Source organism: Eublepharis macularius, chromosome 5 (assembly GCF_028583425.1).
Source record: "Eublepharis macularius isolate TG4126 chromosome 5, MPM_Emac_v1.0, whole genome shotgun sequence".
Classification (NCBI taxonomy): Eukaryota; Metazoa; Chordata; class Lepidosauria; order Squamata; family Eublepharidae; genus Eublepharis; species Eublepharis macularius.
In genome coordinates, this window is record NC_072794.1 from 98684517 (window position 1) to 98707812 (window position 23296).

The 23296-nt window shown below is 41.9% G+C and overlaps 1 protein-coding gene across 3 annotated transcripts in view; it reads right to left on the bottom strand.

Annotated features, from left to right (window-relative positions):
- Positions 1–22263, bottom strand: part of RNF220 (ring finger protein 220) — a 389522-nt gene extending 367259 nt beyond the window's left edge. For 2 of the 3 annotated variants that reach the window (XM_054980445.1, XM_054980444.1), the window contains exon 1: positions 21624–22248. In XM_054980445.1, the coding sequence (XP_054836420.1) occupies positions 21624–22248 (625 nt within the window). Of the gene's footprint in view, positions 1–21623 lie in introns of all 3 variants that reach the window. The other variant, XM_054980446.1, reaches the window with a different exon arrangement.
- Between the last annotated feature and the right edge of the window lie 1033 nt (positions 22264–23296).

Below are 23296 nucleotides of genomic sequence, written 5' to 3' on the forward strand. Positions count from 1 at the left end.
TATAAAGTATTTTAGATGTTTAGCTGAAAGAGAAAATGTTTTGCTTTTGAAACAGTACTTCAACAAATTTTGGCCTTATTCTGAGATCCCTACTCCACTTCAAATTAGGACCTTTATAAGTACCTGAAAATAAATATTTTGCCAGCTGTTGAGAATTCAGAAGCAGCTTCAGACCACCACAGAGTGAACTGAGAAATTTAGCTGAATAATCAATTTTCACAAGTACCTTAGCCTCTTTATTAATTAAACTGCTCTGATCTTGACTCTCCATGGCATCACCCTAGCTCTTGCAGTAGAGAGTTATGCTACCAGATAAGAATTCTTCACTATAAATGAAACTAAAAAAATCTTTATTACTACTTAGATAATTTAACTAAAATGTATAGAAGTCAGTTATGTTAACAAGAAAATAATAAACCATGAAAACAATAACTGTCCACCTGAATATCTGCTGTTTTAGGTTATATCCAGAATGCTTCCTGCTCCATCTTGTAGGTCATAAAGCATATATTTTATGAAGCAATCCCAGTGCTGAGGATTGGAACTATGAACATCAGCAAAGGAACAATGAACCTATTACTCATTAAATGAAGCAGGTTCATTCAGTATTCACACTGAGATGTGCCAAATGGTAACCATCTTGGTTATTACTATAGGGGATATAGGATGCCCAAAGACCCATGCTTTCAAACTTGTAAGCAGAGTTGAGGTTCTGCCACTTTTATATGAGTAGCCAAAACAAATAAGAAAGATAATTCAGCCAGGAAAGGCCAGCTCAGATGTTGGGGAAAGAAAAAATGGAATAAAAAGTACTAGACAACTACAGAAATTGTAACAGAAGAGAAAGGTGTTTAAGGCGGAATGTTTAGAGCAGCTATATGCATTCTTTCTGGAATGGCGGACAAGCCAATTCCATCTCCTCGACAATGACTGGAGGACAAGGTCCCTAAAAGAACTGGAAGAGAGGATAGTTACACTGGTGTTTCCGGAAAAAAGTATCAACATCATGACAGATTTTTTAAAATAGAGGAGCTGCTGACACCTGGACAAAAATTGTTTAATGAAGAAGGAAAAGGACTAGTATTCAAACATCTTCTGGTAAGTGCATTAAACTGAGAAGAAAAACTGGACTCAAAGGAATATCATAAACTAAATCTATAGGAGTCACTTCTGCTGGATTCCCAGATGCAGCAGGTCATACCAGAAGTATGAATAAACATTTCTGCTGGATGGAAGCATGGGCTGTGTTCCTTATTATGAAAGAAAGGAGTTGACACGGACAAAACAAACAGGAACCAATTCACACAGATTTCTAGCAAAGGTTCAACTGCTAGAACACATTAGTTCCTAACATTACTCCCAACGTATCTCTCTCTCACTTCAGCTGCCTCCACTACTACTTTTTTCTAAAGTCACTACTCCGTAACTACATGAGTCTTTGTAAAGCCCTAACCTGTAAAACAACACCAACTTGTCTCAATTCCAAAATTAGGTCAACTTATCTAACACTTGATGGATTAATTTACTCTCCTTCCAAACACAAATCAATTTTCTCTGTAACGTGATCGACTAGTTTCTTAGCACATTCTACTTTGCACAATCAAGGATATGTTACTCATAACATTCCTGCAGTGAGACAGGATACAGACAGCTACACTCTTATATACAGCCTTCACTATGCACTGGATCAAAATTAGGGGAGGATGCTGTCCAGGAAGTTACTTGGTGAGCCATGGATATGTCTCATCTCATTGTGGACTCCTAAATTTCAACCCTTCATATTGTTTTTTATTTTATTTACTTCATTTATACCTCACCTTCTTCCCTAATGGAAACACAAGGTGGCTTAAATAATTATACTCTCCTCCATTTTATTCTCACAATAACTGTGTGAAGTAGGTTAGGCTGAGAGAGTGTGACTGGCCCAAGATCACACAGCAAGCTTCCAAGGCAGAGTGGGGATCTGAATCTGGTTCTCCCAGATCCTAGTCCAACACTCTAATCGCTTTACCACATGGCCTCTCATTATTTAACAAAGATCTTATTATTCTGAATACTAGAAGTTTATTTTCCATAACTATGATTAGCCCCACTCAAATATGTTACTAAAAGGTGCCAGGGGAGGTGGTTGGTAAACAGATTGCTAGATCCCCAGGAGTGTGCAAACATGTAAGCTATCCCTGTAAAGACTAGTCAGAGCGAACGAAGGAAATGCAGACACGAGACGGAGCCTGTAAATGGCAATGCAGAGGGAGTGCTAGGAGTGCTGGTCCTCTTAGCAGGAAGTACTCTAATCTGCCAACTAGTGGCTGCATACATACCCCAAGAGAAACGAAGAACCCCCTCCAAGAATTTGGTGAGCTTGGGAGAGCAGTGCCCTGCTAGGCTGAGATCCGGGACAGCCGCTGAATGTATTGACTTCTCGGAGGACCCGAAGTAGAATGGCACTTGCAAGTCAATGAGGTCTTCTGCAACAAAGAGCACTCAAACAAATGACCTAGAGAGTATGAAATATTTTCCAGCCCTGGTTGTAACAAATGTGTGAAACCATTATTATGATTCTATCAGCCTTCATCTTGTGCAATACAAGTAGGAAGCTAAAAAGGGCTTTCAGTTTTAATTCAGCTTTGTCTTTCAAAATAGAAATGAAATTTTGAGCAACTGTGTGCAATTTTCCTGGAAATCCTGGACACAGAACATGCAAAATAACCCAACCAGCAGTCCTGATTCTGCTTTCCAGCACAAAACTGTATATAAGGAAAAGGCAATCCAATTCCATAGAGAACAAGCAGAGGTGAGAAAGAATAACATCTTCAGATATTTAAGAGATAAAAAAGTAGTGTCACCCTCAGTTGTTCCCAACAGTTTAAATATTCTACCATTGCTTCAACATATGCCAATTTGCCAGGTGAGATTTTATTATTGAATCCTTATGGACACCCAAAGATTTTAGAGCTCTGATATGCTGTTACTAAAATAAAAGCTCAAAGAGCCACAGCACTTCTGAGCAGCTGTACTAAAACAAATGTATTTAAATGAACGATGGAAGAAGTGGTAGCAAGGAAGCAATATACATGGATTTATTTTATTCTTTCCAAAATGCACTAGCTGCACAACCAAGAGGCAACTTTTAACCAAGCAGATGTTACTCCCCTTGCAAAATGGGAGGAATTGTTACTGCTAACATTCCTTAAGGTTCACTTCTCATGTTATATCCAGCCACAGCACTCATGTTGGTGACATAATTCAGGCAGCAAGAGAAGTTAACAGATGTATACCTCGCAAAAAAATCAAATGAGGGTACTTACACCAACATGCAAAACTTTTTGAGAAAGGTCATTTGCTCAGCATGCCATTCCTCCAGTCTCTTCGCTTCCAGTCTTCACCCAGCAAAACAAAGAGTTCAAGGCTACAGCCCCATTGGTCTAATTATGTGATACACTGAGTTTCATTATGTGAGTAGGTCTTGCTGGCTTGGATCTCAAAGAGAATTTCCAAAGACAGAAGAGGAACAATTTTTGCAGATTCCTCTCTAAGGCCCCCAGCTATTCCACGGGGAGTCCTCTCTTCCCCAGGAGCAGCATTTTGAAGAGGATTTGAGCCTGCAGTAGATAGGGGGAGGCAAGAAATTCCTCACCATTGCTGGAAATCTCTCCCCAGAACTCTCCAGTGGATCCAAGCCACTGCCTTAAAAAGTGGGCAATTTTGATGTTGGTCTGAACAATCTGCATGACACAGTTGCCTGCCAGCACAGCATGAACAGACTACAGGTAGACATAGTAGGGGAAATGGAATATTTAAGTATCACTTACCGTGAAGCTTCCTTTCTTGGTGGTCCGGAAGTGGGTCAGTCCATACTATTGGGAAGCGACTCCCCCTCTTCAGTGCAGGGTCAGTCGATCTGATTGATCCCGGAATGGGAGGGGCTTCCTCAGCTCTTCAGTTCTTTTCCAAGCCATGAGTCCCTACTAGCTTTGGTAGCCTCTGGACACTTCTCTCCACCTTGCAGCATAAATTCTACATGCTAACATTAACACAATTTGTAAAAAACAGTAACATCATGTCTTGTCGACAACTATATATACCTTCAAGTTCCAACCATCGAACCCTTAACCCTTTAATTTGTAGTAATCATACTGTAGCACACCCTCTTTCTCTGTTGGGTGGGTTGGACTGACCCACTCCTGGACCACCGAGAAAGGAAGCTTCATGGTAGGTGATACTTAAATATTCCATTCCCTTTCCCTTTGATGTTAAGGGTTTGTGCAAAATGATGGCAAATTAATATCCCCACCCCTATGAAAGGTAGAGTTAATTTTCAGAATGAAGGTCAGGTCAGGTCTCAAAACGACTCTATCATTGTGAAAAATGCACAATTCCTTATCTACTGATAATGCACTCAACTCAGATACCCTTCAGGCTGAAGTAATCCCCACTAAGAACAGTGTTTTGAAAGTTAATTCCCTTAGGGAGCATGTCGCCATTGGTTCAAAGAGTTCTTTAGTCAGTGCCCTCAACACTATGTTTAGATTCCAAGTGGGGAATCTATGGACTGAAGGTGGGTTAAAAAGTCGCACCTCGTAAAAACCTTTTTATATGCGGGTGCGGTGCTTCCCCTTCCTGCACCCTCCTGTGGCTGAAATGGCTGCCATCTGCCTTTTTAAGGTGCTGGTGCTCAAACCCTTGCTCAGACCGTCCTGTAGAAAAAGCAGAACCTCATTAACAACAATTGGTAGAGGATCTTTCTGTCTGTTTGAACACCACTTCTGGAACACTTGCCAAGTGGCATTATAACTGCTACTAGTGGATCTCTTCCTTGAGGCGAGCATCGTTGAGATCACCTCCTCTGAGTAGCCTGTCTACGCTGGTAGCATTCAATCTTCAAGCAGTGAGCTGGAGCATCTCCGGCTGCGGATGTAGGAGAGGCCCTTGATTTAGAAGATCCTTCCTGATAGGTGCCATGGTTCCACTACTGATAGGTTCATCAGATCCTGAAACCATGCTCTCCTGGGCCAATGTGGTGCTATTAGTATCACCTCCACCCTCTGCTCTATGGCTTTCTGTATCACTCTGTGGAGCAGCTGAATTGGTGGAAAGGCATACACGAGCATCCTTGGCCAATTCCAGTTCAGGGTGTCTGTGCACAGGACTTGCAGTTCCTTTCCCCTGGACATGAACCTCGGTACCTGGAAGTTTTGGCTGCTGGCAAACAAGTCTGTGTCCAGAGTGCTGAACGTAATGCATACCTGGTGGAAGACCTCCTTGTGCAGCCTCCATTCTCCTTGATCTATCTTTTCTCTGCTCAGCCAATCTGCTAGGACGTTGTCCAGTCCCACCACATAAACTGTCTTCAGAGATAGGATGTTTTTCTATGCCCATTCTAGGATGAGAATGGTCTCCTTGTTTAGGGTCCTGAACTTGGTCCTTCCTAGTCTGTTCAAGTAAGATTTTGCCGTCATGTTGTCTGTTCTTACTAGGACATGGGCTCCTGCCAAGTGGCTGAACTATAGCAGCCCATTCCTCACGGCTATCAATTCTAGTAAGTTCATGCTCTTGGACTTCTCATCCTGCGACCAGGGGCCCTGGGCGGTCCTGTTCTGGGAGTGAGCTCTCCAGCCCCAACAACTGGCATCTGTCGTTATCGTCACTCTCTTTGGTTCCCTGAGGGGAACACCTAACTGAAACCTATTCGGATCCATCCACCACGCCAAGTGTTGAAGAATGTTTCTTGGTATCTTTACCACAATGTGCCTTTTTCGAGCTATTGCTCTCTGATAGGGAAGCAGGAACCATTGGAAAGAGCATGTGTGGAATCTTGCCCATTGCAGCACCTCCTGGCACAATACCATCATGCCTACCAGTTGTGCTAGTCATAACATCTTGGTATGGATTCTTCCAAATCTGTACGGTTAGGGATTGTAGTTTCTTTTGTCGTTCTGTGGATAAGAACATTCTGTCCTCCACTGTGTCCAATAGAACTCCCAGGTGAGAAATTTTCTGCAGTGGAGAAAAAGAACTCTTCTTTGTGTTGACCACAAAACCGTGTTTCTTCAGACATTCCAATGTTATTTGTACTGCTTCCAGACCCCTCTACAGGGAGCGCACCTTTATCAGGATGTCATCTAAGTAAGGAAAAAGTGCTATCCTTTGCAGTCTAAGGCAATCAGGGACACTGAGAGATCTCTGTCTTTTGGTGCTACACCTCTGAAGATGCCAGCCACAGCTGCTGGCGAAACGTCAGGAACTACAATGCCAAGACCACGGCAATACAGCCCGGAAAACCCACAACAGCAATCAGTGTTACCAGAACCTTGGTGAACACCCAGGGCGATGACTTGAGCCCAAAGGGAAGTGCTCGATATTGAAAATGCTTCCTATCACAAGCAAAACGGAGAAATCTGCAGTGTCTCCCCTTTATGGGTATGTGGAGGTAAGCCTCCGAAAAGTCAATGGAAGCCAACAAGTCTCCCTTCTGGATGGCCGTTGCAATTGATCGGAGGGTCTCCATGCGAAACTTGCAAGTCCTGATGAACTGGTTCAGCCACTGGAAGTCCAGTATGGCTCTGATGTTCCCATTTTTCTTGGGTACTATGAAGAACGTGAAATAAACTCCCTGGTTTCTCCAGCCTGGCATGACCGGTTCTATTGCCCTGATATCCAACAAGTGTTGGATCGCCTGTAGTAGCAGCTGGTATTTTTGAGTGGATGTACTTCTGAGTAACTGGAAGGTGAGGTCCGGTGGTCTTGTTAGGAATTCTAAAGAGTATCCATTTGTTACAGTGTCCAGCACCCATTTGTCTGAGACCGATTGATGCCACACGTCTGCAAATTCCTGGAGCCTGCCCCCTATCTTGATGACCAGGCTTGGGGCATCATAGTCATGCAGAGGGCTCCTTTTTCTGCTGTTTATATTGTCCCAATTTTGAGAAGGCTGTAGATCTATTGTCCAATCTGGCCCTAGGGTGCCAGTGCTCCTTGGAGGATCTAGCAGTCCCAAACCTTGGGGCCTTCCTGGAGTCACGAAAGGACTGAAAACTTCACTTCTGTGGTGCATCTCTCTTTTTTGACAGAAGCACCCTTTTCTTCTCGTCTTCCAGCAGATCTCTCTCCAATGCCTCGCCGAAGAGATTAGCCCCTTTGCAGGGGATTGCCGTTATCTTCGCCTGGGCCGAAGGGTCTACGTCCCATTTTTGAAGCCATGTGTTCCTTCTAGCCACAACATTGAACCCCATAGCTCTAGAGGAAAACTGGAAGGCATCCACGGATGCATCCGCAGCGAAGGCCGCTGTGAGCGCAATTTTCTTGACTTTGTCCTGGATTTCCTTCGACACATTACTCTCCGCTGCTGCCAGATCAGATGCCCATGAGAAGGCTGCTCTGGCGAAGAGGGACTCCATCACTGAGGCCTTGAGTGATGTTGCTGAGGCATCAAAATTTCTACGTGCTTGTTTGATCCTTCTATCACAGGGGACCTTTGGAAAACTGTCTGCCCCCATACAAAGAACAGAAGTGGTGGCCAGGCTAGAGACTGGGTCATCCATTATGGGCAACTTGATCTCCCTATCCGTGTCCAAAGTAAGAGGTATAACTTGGACACAATTGGCTGTGTGGTCTTTAACTTCACTAGTGTCTCCTAGTCTGCCTTCATGTCATGGAATACAGCAGGTAGTGGCAGCCCCATTTGTACACTGTCTCTCTTAGGCAAGACCCATTCAGATCCCTGTGGAAAGGCAGACTCCATGTCCTTTTTCTCAAGGCATGAAGGCATAATCTCTAGGACCCTCAACACCTTGGGTAGGAGTCTGACAAAGACCTCCTGAGAAAAAAGCCTCACTTGCGTGGTAGTGGTGCTATCTTTTTCCTTCTCTGATAGCTCTCCCTCCTCATTGATAGAGAACAAGTCAGTCATCTCATCGTTTGAGAGCTCATCTTCCAAAAGGCTTTGTTCCTCAAGGGTGGAACTCTCCCCTTCCCTTCTCCTCTTGGACTTAGGTGAGGAAAGTAAGGGCCCTCTGCATTTGCCTAACCGTGTAGAATGTGACCTACTGGGCTGTCTACCTCCCTGTCCTTTGCAAAGCTATGCTCCTTCAATACCTCCTTAAACTGTCTCTGCATTTCAGAACCAAGCCAGGATAATAGCTGGGCTTTAAATTTCTGACTTGTGGGGTCTGATCCAGTACTATTCTCCCTTTCATCCCCTGGGGATTTATGAGAAGAGAGTGAATTTGGAGAGCTAGGAATTTCTAAGTCACAAATAGTGCCCCCTGCCCCTGCCATGGGTGTTAGTCCTGCCTTAGCAGCCATACCACACTGTTCCCGCAAGCGCAGATATAATTAAGCAATGTACAGTCGTTCGCATAAAGGGCGGGAAGGAGGCAACAGGGGACACCGCTTAAGCAATAAATTGCAAGACCAGTGGAGAATAAATTTCTGGCTTTAAGGGGCCTCTTACCACTCCACTTGCTGGCAAGCCTTCCCACAACGTGCAAAGAGGCTTCCAGTCAGCCGCGCAGGAGCTGAAGCGGAGGCTATTCAGCCCGTCTTTACTCCTGCTGGCTTCTTCTGACTCTACTGCATTCCCACTGAAGGAGCCAGTCAGGAGGGGAGGGTACTTGCCCGGAGGCTGGAATGCACTGTGGGAGTCTCTGCGAGAGCCATGGAAACTAGGCTTGCCTAGCGCCATCGGCCTCACCACTCACTCCCGCCCACTTCCAATGTGGGAGCCGTGGAAGCTAGGCTTACCTAGCATCGTCAGTCTCCCCGTTCATAGCTGCTTGATTCCATTGAGGGAAAACAACCAGGAAAAAAGGGGGGGCTGAGAGCCCTTCCCCTGCAAGCTCCTTTCTCTCCGACTCGCTGTAAGATTTTTCTTTTCTTTTGGGAGGGGGGGATCCTGTGCTTGATGGAGCACTGCAGTCGATGTTCTGCTCCTAAGCAGGGCCAGAAAAAACTGCAGAGCCGAGGAAGCCCCTCCCAGGATCAATCAGATTGACTGAACCTGCACTCAAGAGGAGGAGTCACTTCCCAATAGTATGGACTGACCCACTCCCAATGGACCACCTGAGAAAAATTCTGAAGTCTTCTACATCCTCATAGATTGTTCAATGGCTGCTTCCACACACATTGGATAATCCACTTTCAATACTCTTTAGTAAACATTTGGAACTGCTTTTCCATGTGTGGAACAAAAAATCCACTTCCAAAGTATTGCTAAAGTGCATTGAAAGTGCATTATTCAACGTTATGTTGAGATGGCCAATGTCTTCCTCTCTGCCTTGGAATACAAACTCACCTGAGATTCCTTGAGTTTCCCTGATTTTTGTTGACTCCAACTTCCCAGCAGTAGTCCCCTATAAAAGGAAGCACAGAGGGCTCCTGGTATCCTGGTCAGTAGGAGAAGCCTAGCTGGGGAAAAAAGTTCTTTATTTCACAGAAATCTAATGACATATTCACAAATGGCTCAAAGAATGGCCTTTGATTTCTAGTATGTTTGTTTTTAAACTCAAAAACATGGCTACTGTGGCCTGTGATGTGGAGGCAACTGTTTTTAATTCAAATGATCTAGTATCTGGAAATGCAACTATTTAAATCAAATAATCTGCTGGATCTGCATGTTTTTGTGAATTGGCACGATCACAGAGCAGTGCATCATTGGCTGCCGTCTGATATTTTTGCCATGGAGAAGCACAGCATATGGGCTCTCCTCTGGGATATGTGTGTATCTTTTTCTGTTGAACAAGATGGTGGAGAGGCAAGTATCCACCTCCCTCTTTTCTATGAGTATGAAAACATGCACTATTTGAATATGCCTCATGTATGCATTGTTGACACAAAGATGCAGAAAATCAAAAATGTTCTGAATGGCCTCTTACAAAAGCAACCTTATTCCTCATCCCTGCTCTCCCAAATATCATGTGGCTTCTTTCTCCTTGAAGTTAAGGGTAACTGTTGCAGAACGTCTAGCAAACAGATGAATGTTATTTATATTACTACTAATTTGTCACATAAGCCAATAATTATCAAAACTCAGAACATGACTAAATCCTGCAGCAGAACTAAAAGATCAGAGGATGTAAACTCTTTATTAATTGTAAAAATTCTGATAAAGATGCGAAATTAACATCACAGATATACTCCTGTCAATAAAATGTTCAAGCCCATAGAATGATGAGCCTTAACCTGTAACACAGTAAATACTTCAGTGCTCAGAAGTGAAGGTGGAAAGTTGGTTGAGAAAAGTCCATATATGCACAACTGAGATGTTTGTGGACTGCTGTCTCTTTCTGGGGTTTTCTGCATGGTTTTTTTCTAGCCACATACTGCTTCAATTTATCCTCTGATTTTTCTGCCTTTCATTTTTGCTTCGGGTTTTTTCCTTCCGCCTTTCTACCCCCCCTTTTGAGACCCCCCCCCAGTTCTTTTGAGACACTTTTACCCCATTCTTTTTCTGGAAGCTAATTTTTTTCCCTCGTGTATAATTTTTTTTTGCTTTTATTTGTTCCGCCCACTCCCGCCCACCTCCAACCTATTTTTTGATGACTGGACATTCATCATCATCAAGCCACTCCTCCCCCCATCTTTCTCCCCCCCACCTTCCTGGTTTTGTTTTCTATCTTTTTTTAATCGTCATTCTCCCTACCATTTTAGCAATACATGCAACAGATTTTCCAATATTCAGCTTTCGTTTTTTTAAAGTAGGCTATTTCATTGCAGAGATATGCCTTTTCTTTATATTTCTGTAAGATAAGGGGCCATTTCATTTTTTTAATGAAAGCTAGAAATTCAGAGAATCTGCTACATGCATTGTTATAACAGTAGGTTGATATAATGCTATGAAAAATGACTTTTTTAAAAAAACCGCAAAAGCCCGGGGGGGGGGGTGCCTAGGGGACATCACTTCTGCTGCTGGAAAAACCAATGCTCTTTGAAAAGCACATAACTGCTACTGCTCCAAGCTCCATTCCAACAGAGGTCAAGTTGCCCTGTCGGTACCCAGCTTCTATATCCCAGCTCTGGGTCAGCCAAGGCAGGCTCTCCAGTTTGGACTAGAGGAGTACTTAGGTACAGGTGGTGCAGCTTTTTATCTTTTTAAAAAAATCAGTCTTTATAACAATATATTATTATAAGCATATGCAAAAAATAAAAATTGTTGCTGTGATTTCAACAATTATGCTACCGATGAGAACAGCACCCTCACTTGAAAATCCTGATTATTTAAGGCATGTGCAGAATAAACCAACTCCGTAACTGTAAAAATGCAAAGGGAGGGCACACGTGTGGGAGAACAATACCCAAACCAATTCTAATGCTTGGGGATTGACTGCTAAGCAAATCAAGAATGAGCTGAGTGTACAGGAAGTTCCGTTACTGTGTCATAGAGATCAGACAACCATGCAGAGAGGAAAAAATCTGACACACGCCTTTCTTTTGTAGTGAATGCAGAAATGTATTGATGCAATTTCCCTCTTAAGGCATGATGTCTCAATTAGATATATGAGTTTCAAAAGAATTTCTAGCTATAATTTTTTAAAAAGTGATTCCTCTTCTTTGAATAACAGGGACCAGGGAAAGCTCATTAACTATGATGTAGACAGAGACAGACACAGAAGAATATGAACAAGACTTTTAAAAACCTAACATTTCCTGTTTCCACTGGAGCAGTAATAATATTAAAAAATAGTTCTGCCTTTTGTCCCAAAAACCTACAGCATGATCCTATGTTCATGTGGAAGTAAGCCCTGCTGACTTCAATGTGGCATACTCCCAAGTGGGAGTGTGTAAGCTTACAGCCCTACCTATCAGTACAAATTTCACACATAATCTCTGTACTAATTCTCACTTCATTGCACTGTTTATGCAGAACAGAGATAGTTTAACATTAAGAGACAGTTATCCAGCTTAATCAACTCTATCACACATTATCTGTTATTTATTTTTAATGTTTATAAACTGACTTCTCTATCAATTTATAAGACAACCTAAGCAATGTAAAGGTTTCAATGTAAAGGTTACACTGTATTATGTATTTATTTTTACCCTGCTTTTCCTATATGACTCAGAGCAACTTACAATTCCAAAACTTAAAAACATACAAAATAAGAAAAATTCCATTTATTCACTATCTCCCCAAGAAAATGCCTGATGCTTAAACACTGTAAAAAAACCCTTGCCCATAAAATAGCCTTAGGGCCTCCTAAAAACTTCCAAAGACAGTGCCCTCCTCACCTCTTCAGGGAGTCCATTCCACAGGGTAGGAGCCACAAAAGAAAAGGAACACGCTCTAGTAGGTGCCAAGAGGAGGGACATCTTAACCTGTCTTCCTATATTACTAAATAAATAGGTTGCTATGTGGCAGAAACCCTACATTTTAAATTATGTATATATTATTGTACTCCATTTAATTTTCAGTAGACAAGTGTTATAAATGGTAATGTAGTTGCATTATTTCTCAGATTTGCAGAAAAACAAAGAGAGGCTTGGGAAGGGTTTTTCCTGTAGCATCTGTTCTGACATAAAAGAATAATTTCACCAGCCTACGTTTCCACCTGAGAGTAAGGTAGAAGGGGAGTAACTAAATCATTGGGAACCATTTCATGGTAGAAAGCATACAACTTTTTTAACTACTCAGACTTCAAAATTACAGAACAGTATCTGAAGTTCTGAAGATGGGAGTTTTGACTCTCAAAAGCTTATACTCTGAAAACCTTGTTGGCCTTTAAGGTGCCCCTGAACTCAAACTCTGCAGAACAGCATCAGGTTCATTGAATTTAATTTATGATAGGATGGAACATTTAAACAACCTCTTTTCATCACATCTCCAAAGCAAACTACACGTTACATTCAAATCCATGTAAGGAAACTCTGTTTTTAAATTAAAAGCAGAGAGAGAAGGAAATTATTGAAGCAGGGAGTGGGTGTTTTAACACTTTCTTTGTCAATTGTTTTTCTCCTCAAAATGCCCTCCCCAGTTGCTTTTCCTACATGGAGTTCCTGATGCTTGTTTAACCTTTGACTACGGTTGCCAACAGGCTGGAGAAAAAGTATCCTGTCTCTTTAGCAAATGCTTAATGGGATGTTTTTTAGCAGATCCCCCATGCCATGAAGAGCTTCACCTGCCCATTTCCACACATTAAGCCTCTAATAAAGGGACAGAATATTTTTCCTCTAGGTTCTTGGCAATCCTACCTCTGACATCCAAGGAAATCTCTTAAATCAGACTACAACTAAATTCATTATCTATCCTATGCTGTATGTACATGTAATAGCTATTACATACAGGAAAAAGGATGTTGACAAATTGAAATGGGTGCAGAGGAGACCAGCTGGGATGATCAGGCCCTGGAGATCAGGCCCTGGAGACCAAGCCCTATGAGGAAAGACTGAGGGGCTTCGGAATGTTCAGTCTGGAGAAGTGGTTGAGGGGAGACAATTTTTCTTTAAGTATCTGAAAGGCTATTACTTAGGGGAGGGGAGGGAGCTGTTCCTGTTGGCAACAGAGGACAGGACTCAAAACAATGGGTTTAAACTACAGGAGGGAAGGTACTGGCTGGACACTAGGAAAAACTTCTTCACATTAAGAGTAGTTCAGCAATGGAATTGGCTGCCTACTGATGTGGTGGGTTCCCCCTCATTGGCAGACTTCAAGGAGCAGCTGGAAGAATACTAGTCTGGAATGCTTTAGGCTGTTCCTGCATTGGGCAGGGGGTTGGACTAGATGGTCTGTAAAACCCCTTCCAACTCTATGATTCTGTGATTCATATACAGATTATGACTGCCATGCAGAGGCTACTTTAAGCATTCAATGTGGTAACTTAGCGAATGCAACATCTGTACCCAAAGGCTCACTATGTGGATTGTATTACTTTCATAGCAAAGCTACAAACTTCCCTTCTGTGGGATTTATGTTGGTGTACTAATTCACCCAACTCATCAGGCTAGCAACTGCCCACAAATTCCCACCATGCAAAGAAATTTAGAGCAGCCTGCCTGTGGTGAACATAATATATTCTTAGAAATAATACATGAATGAAAAAGGGCTCTGAGTCTTTACAGACACTTTAAAGCCAGGTTTTATCCTACAACACCATAACAACTAGTCCAGATCCAGTGCCAGTAAAATGATAACCCACCCTGCATAATAGATTGGAGATTATATGTAGATATAACCATGCTGCTACATGTAATATGTTTTCAAATGAGATCAAAAATTGTGTCAGTCATCATTAGGGCCATCAAGGGACATCACTGACACTGTCCAATAAATATCTGTGACACTTAACCACATTCCTCATAAAATTCACAACTGCAACAGATATGGTTTATGAGGAAACAACTGCATTCTCCCTCCAGCAACAAAGCTATGATTTCAGGCTGAGAACATACAGTATCCCCACAACTGAAATGCTACATTGAGCAAGTATGTCTAGATCACCTGCAAAAATTAAATGGCAACTGTAACTAGTCTTCTGGAAAGGCCCCCTGTTTCATTTATTTTAACCAGCTATTCCACAGATTTTATAGTAATATTATAGTCATCAACAGCTTTTGAACTAAGCAGGCTAAAATCTAAATAAATACAAATACTCCTGTATTACAGTTCTTTGCTGAAGGTGACAGAGTCTTACATTTTAAATCAAAAACATGTTAAATTTGGAAATTGGAGGGGGACTTATGTTCTAAGAATACCAAGTTGCATGTTGCGTTTGCTCAGTTTATTTAATATCTATGGGGTACCTGTTGCATGGATGCTTTTAAATGTCAGGAGCGTATGGCATAATCATGGCCCACTACTTCCAAGGAAACATATCAAATTCAGATGGAAAATATAACAACACTGAATCGCCCTTATGGTCAGACACCATCCTAGCTGCTTGTCTAACCCCTCCCAACTTTTACACAATTTATATGGCAGTTCATATTTTTCTACGTAGACTATGTTTAGGGAAAGCAATGTCATTGTGGTGCCTGGAGTTCTCCTGGAATTAAAGCTGATCTCCGAGCTACAGAAATAAGTCCCACAGGAGAAAATGGCAGCTTCAGAGGGTAGATTCTATGGCATCAGATCCCCACTGAGCTCCCTCTCCTCCACCTTTCCCAAGCACTGCCCCAAATATCCAGGAATTTGCCAGGCTGGCGTTGGCAGCCCTATGTTTGCTACTCTTTACACTCCCGTAGCTGACCCCAAGACATGTTGATGCCTGAGAAAATCCAAATGGTGCCCCTCCATCCCATTACCATGATAATAAATTAGGTGACAGTTTGCAACCCTTTCTAGAGCCCCGTGGCGCAGAGTGGTAAGCTGCAGTACTGCAGCCCAAGCTTTGCTCATGACCTCAGTTCAATCCTGGAAGAAGCCGGGTTCAGGTAGCTGGCTCAAGGTTGACTCAGCCTTCCATCCTTCCAAGGCCAGTAAAATGAGTACTCAGCTTCCTGGGGGTAAAGTGTAGATGACTGGGGGAGTCAATGGCAAACCACCCCATAACAAAAAGTCTGCCAAGAAAACATCGTGATGCGACGTCCCCCCATCAGTCAGTAATGACTCGGTGCGTGCACAGGGAACTGTCTTTACCTTTACCTGCAACCCTTTAATGGTACTTCAAAATCTTTTGCTTGGGATGGTTCACTTCACCCTGCTGAGTGTTAGGGCTGGTATTGCTGACCATGTGGGAGGTCATTATCCCTGCTTTACATATGAAGAAATTAGGACACACAAGGTGTGACTTGTGCTCTCTTGAGTCAAATTCATCTCTGGCAACTCTTTACTTCCAGTGTTCTAGGGTCCCAAGAATGACGTTTCTTTCCTGTGCTTTAAGGAATTAAATCTTAGCCACAGAAAATTCCAGCTAAACTCAGCTTTCAATTATATTAAGGAGCAGGATAGCACCACATTTGGGCATGAGTTTTTAGGGTGGCAAAAAGGGCAGGATTTGTTAATTAAGCAAATGAGATTAATAAGAGTTCATCCTGCCCACAGATAAATCCATTAAGCATTCATGCAAATACAAACACACAGTGGAGAGAAAGACAAATGTTTAGTGTCCATATGTGCCCCCCCTTCCCAGTTGTGGACAAATAAACACAATGTTTAATTCCTGCTCAGTGCTCCTTGGAGCTGCAGTTATAAACCCCTCAGAGTTCCCCATAAAACAGCAATAAGAAAGAGTCCAAAAGGAAAACGAAGACACAGCTAAATCTCTAGTATTTCCCAACAAATGAGAAATCTGGCCGGGTGGTTGAGGCTGTGTGGGGAAACATTTCAGAGGCTCAAACAATCTCAGCCCTCCCCCACAAATGATCAATTAAAAGCCGTCCTTCTGCCAAGAGCCAGGCGAAGACAGGCAAGTGACTGCCGCAAAGAAAACGGTTGTCCTGATCAGTTCTGCATGACAATTGACGGGAAGGGCCGGCAGCAAAGCCCATCCTCTCACCATGGTGATTAGGCATTCCAAGTGTGCAAGATAGCCCCAGCTAACATAAAGAGAAAGAGAAGCTGGAGACCAGCGGATGTGAGCCAGGGCCAGATGGTCCTGCAGCCGGCAGAACAGGAGCAACTCACACCCAGCCCTCCTCCACCACTTTAATGGCACAAACATTTCTTTATTCCAACAGGACAATTAAACAGAGCAATATGACAAGAAGCCTCAGCAACAGTTTGCTGAGGGAGAGGAAAGGAAAGGGGTAACCAAACTGCAGAAATAAATGTGTAGGAAACAGGCAGCCAGTGTGCTTCGATTGAAGCTGAGGGTCTATCAAGTCAAGACAAATAGGGAATGGCTTTGCTGAAATCTGGGGGGGTCTCCACTGGCATGTTAGCAAAATCTGACCTTCAAAACTCAATCTGTACCTGCAATATTGTTTTCATTAGTCCAAATCTCACCTTGCGCATCCACATACATACAGACAAAACAGTTTTAAAATGTAGCTATTTCACTATGCCTGTAAATAACCCCAATCTCAGCTGGTGTGCAACAGCTGTTAGCAAAATGGCTTCTAGTCCAAGTATTTCTAGAAAGTAGTATGTTATCACAACAAATGCTCTCAACATATAGCAATGAACAAACAACAAATTTCACGTCTACATTTTGTGCTGGAATAATTAACTTTCCCCCACCTAAGCCATACTATAAACCTTAATGTATAAACAACTGGACAGCATGTGCTCTGCTGAGGTTGCCAGAGCTGAGATGAAGCTTGAGCTCTCCTCTATGTACTATAGCTTTATAATAGACTAAGAGAAAGGAAAAAAAACATGAATTAGTACATTATTAATAATTCCTGAGTGGCACCTAACAGAACAGCACTTTGACTTGTTCTCAGATGTTTCCATTCATTAGTTTCAAAGCTACAAGTTGCTGAAGCAATTTTCAAAAGCAGCCCACATTCTAAAGCCAAACAAGAAATTCATCTCCTGTTTCTCTGGGTGATGCAAAATTGTGAGAAAAAAACAAAGTGTGTACAAGTTAATTGGTGCCTCATTCTCTGTCCCTCTTACCTAGATTTGCCATTTATGCACGTGCCGTAGTACAAGGCCCTTACAAATAATTGCCACAGTTTGTGAATTGTTTTTAAAAGAGCAGATACCAGAAGAAGCTTTATAAATGGATTCATATGAGTCTCAAAGTAATGAATTTAATGGTAGTGTGACCCTACATTATATATTTGGAAAAACAAGGCTGAGTAAACCTGACTTTTATCATTAAGACTCCATTTCTTCAACAACAAAGCTTAAACAGGAAAGACATAATAGAGACTAAAGTGACCCAGAGAAACAGGGGAAACTGACATTTGTAGACTAAAAATAAAGGCAAGAGAGTGGAACTATCTCTGGGTATACAAGAGAGAGCATGTTTTGGTGTTTCCCTTGAACAAAGGACAGAATGACAACAAGCAAGTGGCTTTGCTAAGCAGGAAAAATTTGTTCTGCATAGTCAAGCTGCGGCGGGCCCATCTGCTGGTTCCCTACTCTGAAAGGAAAAACATGGTAGTGAATGGTCTGTGAGGAACAGTAGTCAAGACATTTATTTTAGAAAACAAATAATAAGGGAAGGTTTTTTTTAATTACAGATATCTATCACACAGAGATACAGCACTTAGATCCACTCTCACTAGAAATGCCCACACAGCTGAGGATGCATTTATTAGAAGAGACTCATGGAATGTGTTAACTGATGGTTGCACAATGCACATGCAGTGTTCCATAAACATCATTAGCTTTCTCAAATGAACATCTAAACAGACAGCCACACAAACTTGTTATAATGAATGATCCCTGGATTGTCATGCACAAATCCTGAGTTCCCAGGAACACCAGAACCAGAATCCAAAGAAAAAAGAAACATGCGAATATACTGACAAACTCTCTTTAGGAAGATTTGTAAAATAACCATTAGCACAAATGTGTTCTGTTCCTATTCCTTCTCACACAAAATGAAAAATATATCCATTCTTGAGGGGTATACTCATTTGGTGTACAATTGCACATCCATAATATGCTAATGGCAGTTTTAAATTTCAGTTATTCCCAATAAATTACGCAATTTCTTGAGAATTCTAAACTCGCGTTCTGGAAGGAGAACCCAAAATTCTGTTATACCAATGTTAATGCTAAAATAACTTTCAAGTAGGTAAGGAATCGATCCATATTTAGACCTCTAACTTACAAAGATGAAGATAAAGCCCAAGGGAAATATAAACACACATAATACCCAGAGTATTAATTAATAAAAGTAGATGCCTACATGTATATGAACAAATGTTCCCCTTAATTGGATCTTATTAGTATGGAAAAACTAACTTTGGACAGCATTTCTTCTAATAAAAAACACCCTTTTTCCAGGAGCTTTAAAATGCACTGTTTTGCATTCTCTCTTAAATTCAAAGGAACCAGTTAGTATGAATTCCTTCTTTGAAATTACAAGAAGCAAACAAAAAAATGAATGTAACTCGTTGGTGCCGGCACAAGGAACGTCATATGTTGCAATTAAAGTTATTCACCCATCATGTGGTCTGATTCCATTGCAGTATTAGGGAGAATACAAATAAACACTACAGTCCTGCAGTTCTGTAGGGTGTCTATTAGAGGCATAAAGGCTGTGCTGATCTTATGAATTTTACTACCCCGTTGATACACTTTTGCCGACCAGCCTGTCTATACAACCATTTCTCGGCAACGTATGTTAGTGAAGTGGTGAAAGGACCCTTGTTTCACAGAAAGGTTTGTATATACAGTTTGCACAAGAAAACTGAAACAGCTTTTCTGGGATCAATGACCAGGTATTTATAAAAGAATTACATTTACATACATGCAAATATTCATGCACACCTCCACTTCTATCAAAAACCATGGAACCTCTCAAAAGCGACATCAACCCTCTTTTGCACACATTGAACGTGCACATTTTTCTTATCCCAGATACTAAAAGGCCCTAAAATATACATTTTACAAAATCATGCCTAAAATTTCAAGGGTATTTGAAGGTCATAAATAGCTTCAACCATTCTACCATACTCTCATGTACACATAAGCACACGGATAAAAATTGTCTTAAATTCCTTTAACCAAGCAAGAGTCAAAATTCAGCCCCTGAACTAATCCTAGTCAGTCTCTGAAATGTTATAATTTATATACAAGCTTGTTGCATATAGTCAATTTTCATCTGGCTCCTGTTAAAGCATTATAAATTCAATATTTTTTCAAAGGAAATCAAGTAAAATCAAGAAATAAAACTTTCTATACCATGACACTCTTTTAGTGCATTTGCATTTTTTTATCCTGTTGTTCATGCTATAACATTTGTTTCTAAAACTCCTTCTTTAAGCCCTTTTTCACCATAAGGTTTTTATATGGTTTTCCTATTTTGAATTCAAGCCTTCCGATAACAAAATCAGTGAAAGATCACTCTAGTTTTTCTGAACAAAAGACATGAAAGACATGTGCATGTGCTTTATGTAATGCATATAAACATATTAGTGTATATGCTTGCCATCCTATCTTTTCTACACGTTGTCCAGGGATTTACTTCTTTATACCACTATCTGATGGGCATATGTTAGCAAGATGGAACATTCTATTCACTCTAACATATTTCATCAGCAGACCAGCTTTTTTATTGTAATTTTCCAGTGTGCATGTCCAAAGTGAGTTTGATATCTACAAGCAGACTATACTGATAATGGGTAATATAAACTGTTAATATAAATTATTTTTACTCATGGTAACTTCACCTCTTTCTTTTCAACTCCTATTAATATTTCTCCCTCACACATGCATGCACACACACATTCAACTGTTGCACTCAAGAATTAAGGCAAAAAAGAAACCCCTCACACTTCTAACATAGCTTAAGTCATACTAGGGAAAGAGAGTGCACATTTGTGAGGAAACATGTAGCTTCTGTCTTTAAGAGGGAATCATTCCACACTTACAAACGTTGACATAAAAGACACACTCATGGCATATTTCAAAACCAAAGAGCGATGGATTTACAAGGCAGGTTGATTTTATGGTGACTTTTATTGACAAGGTATGCAGGCTTTCGGCAGATGCCTCATAGCACTGGGAAGTTAACACAGTGCCTAATTCAAGGAGACAGCCCGAGGAAACAGCACCGACAGGGGAGAGAGCGCAACAACGTCTCTATTACTCTCCTCGGTATCATAAAGGAGAAGAAGAAAAATGGAATCCAAAGAGGAACTTGGAAGCTGTGTTCAGTTTGCAAAAAATAAACAAACCCAAAACCCTGCTTCTCCCTTTTCTCTGACACCCCCCCCCCCAGTAAAAGATGAAGACAAGTGGAGGGGGGGGGAAGTCCACAGGAAAGAACAAAGGGATCTACATGGAAAAATAACCTTTGCTCAATAACTAAGCTGTATTTGTATTAGGTAACCAGCACCAGCCAAACTCTGCCTTATCTTGCATTTCTTAGATGGGTACCGTATGATCTCTTTTCCACAGAACAAGGCATCTCAAGGCACTTAAATGAGGAAGACGGTCAGCTGGAAGGTTGGAGAGGATGCTGCAACAGGCACTGCTCCTGTTAAGAACTTTGTACAACTGGCCCCGGTCTGTGGAAAATAATTATTCCCCAAATTGAGACAATACCCAAAATCACAGCTAACTGTTTGGGAGGTGTTAGAGTTATCTATCTAAGATTATGCCTTCTTTCTTTCTCTTTCTCCATTAGAGGGTTTTAGCTTATGTTAAGTTTCTGATAATTAAGGGGCAAATCCTGGCATGCTAGTTACAAGAGTCAAATGTGTAAAGAAAGAGTTGGGGGGGATTTTTAATGAGACAGTAAGACAATATTTTTCAAAGAAAATGTAAACTCCCTGAAACAAAAGTTTCTAGGTAACTACAATGGAAAACTTTGAACACATGCACAACACAGAATCTCTCTTCCTACTCTGTAATGCTGGCAATACCCTATAACACAGCACCCCAATCTGATTGATAAGGGCTTCCTTTTACAGCTTTCCATTAATCCACCTCTCTATGCAATGCATCAACATCCACTTAAAGAAAACTAGACCACAAGGATTATGAGCTTCTTTAATGCATCCTGGTGTTGAAGAACACACCTGTTGATCATTTCTGCAGCCCAACTAAGCAAAGTTGAGGTACTTACATCTATCGTTTCGGTCCTCAGGGCTAGATGAGGTCTCCCGATCTGAAATGAGGCCAGAAACGGCAAAGATCTTTTTCCCTGTGTCATCGACTTTGAGGGAGCCAGGGGAGCCTGATGGGAGCTGGGCTCCAAACTCATACTCCTTGCCATCAGCGTCTGAGAAGCGAAGGTGGGGAGAGTCAGTATCATGGCAGTTCTTCAGGCGTTTGGCAGGCGTAAAAGCTGACTGGTAACTTTCCCTGTCCTCAGTGGAGGCAAAGGGACGGAAGGCCCCAACACCACTGTGGTTCAGCATACTTATTGGGGTGCAGTCCAGATTGGGGGGAGCAAACTGGGGGTGGAGATGAAGCAAGGAAGGTGGAAAATCACGGTTGGTGAATGCTCCTGGCACCCCACCTTGTCGGTGATACATGGAGGCAAAAGTATAGGAGCCATTAGTGAATGGGATGTGAACATCCTTGTCCACTGACACAGGGACGCCAAAGGGCCTCGGCTGTTGGCAAGGGATGGAAGCATCACGGCTGGCTTCAGCAGTGGAAGCAAGAACCATGAGGGCTGGAGATGCCAGAGGATTGGGAAGGTAGGAGGAGTTTTCCATCTTGAAGGCTGCTCGGTGTAAGTCCATCGGAGACTCTTTCCTTGACAGGGCCACAAGGGAAATGGGTGGAAAGCGAAATAACAAAATAACGTCTGGGGGTAAAGCTGAAGGATTTCACTGGGGCCTCATCACCATCACAAAGCTGTGGAGAAACAGGAGGGAAAAAACAGAGGTTGTCAGTCTTTGGCAGCTGGCAGTCTAGAATGCAGCAAGAAAATCGCTTGAACCAGAAGCAAACCTCCCTGTCTTCTCATGTAGGAATCTACAAATATCTGCAAGTGCCTCTGACTCCCTCTAAGGGTGTGTCTGCACAAACCTTTCTCCTGCTCCCAATTAAGTGCTTTAGCACTAAACGTGAGTTCAAGAGATGAGCACCCAAAAGTTAATTTAACAGTAGGCAACCTGGTTTCAGCATTGTCTTCTTGTCATACAGATGAGCAATGAACCAGATCAGGTTCAGATCAAGGAACATGTCTGGCAGGGACCAGATGTTCATTACCTTTAACCCCCTTCCCAGATCCATGCTGGAAAACAGTAGCCTCGGAGGAGCAAGAAAAGGGCAGCCTCCCTGCCTCTTCCCAAGCAAAAAATCATACAAAAATTAAATAATTTTGGAATGCTAAAAATTACGGGTGGGAACTTTGGTACTCCTATCCAAAAACTAATTTCTAATAAAGTGCTTCAAAATTACAAATGAACTTGCTTACAGATATTTATACAGTCTGCAATGCATAAACAATCTAGGTGGTGTTGTATACGCATGCACACATACACATCTATGCAAATGGATACCTAGGTTTAAGATTTTACCAGTAGTGTATGCTGGAATAAACAGCATGTTCATTGTACATCCTTCCTCTGAGCTTATGTTTTGTAAAGTAAGCAATATGAACTTCATCAATAAAGTGCTTGGCATCTCTGACAATATTTAAAATCGTAATGGGTGCTGTGCCATCTGATCTCACGCAAGCATCTGCCTTTCAGATCGAGGACAGCACAAAATGGATCAGTAATTTTACTTCCTAATGTGCTCATGTTTAAGAAGATTTGTAAACAGAAAAAAATATTCCTAGGC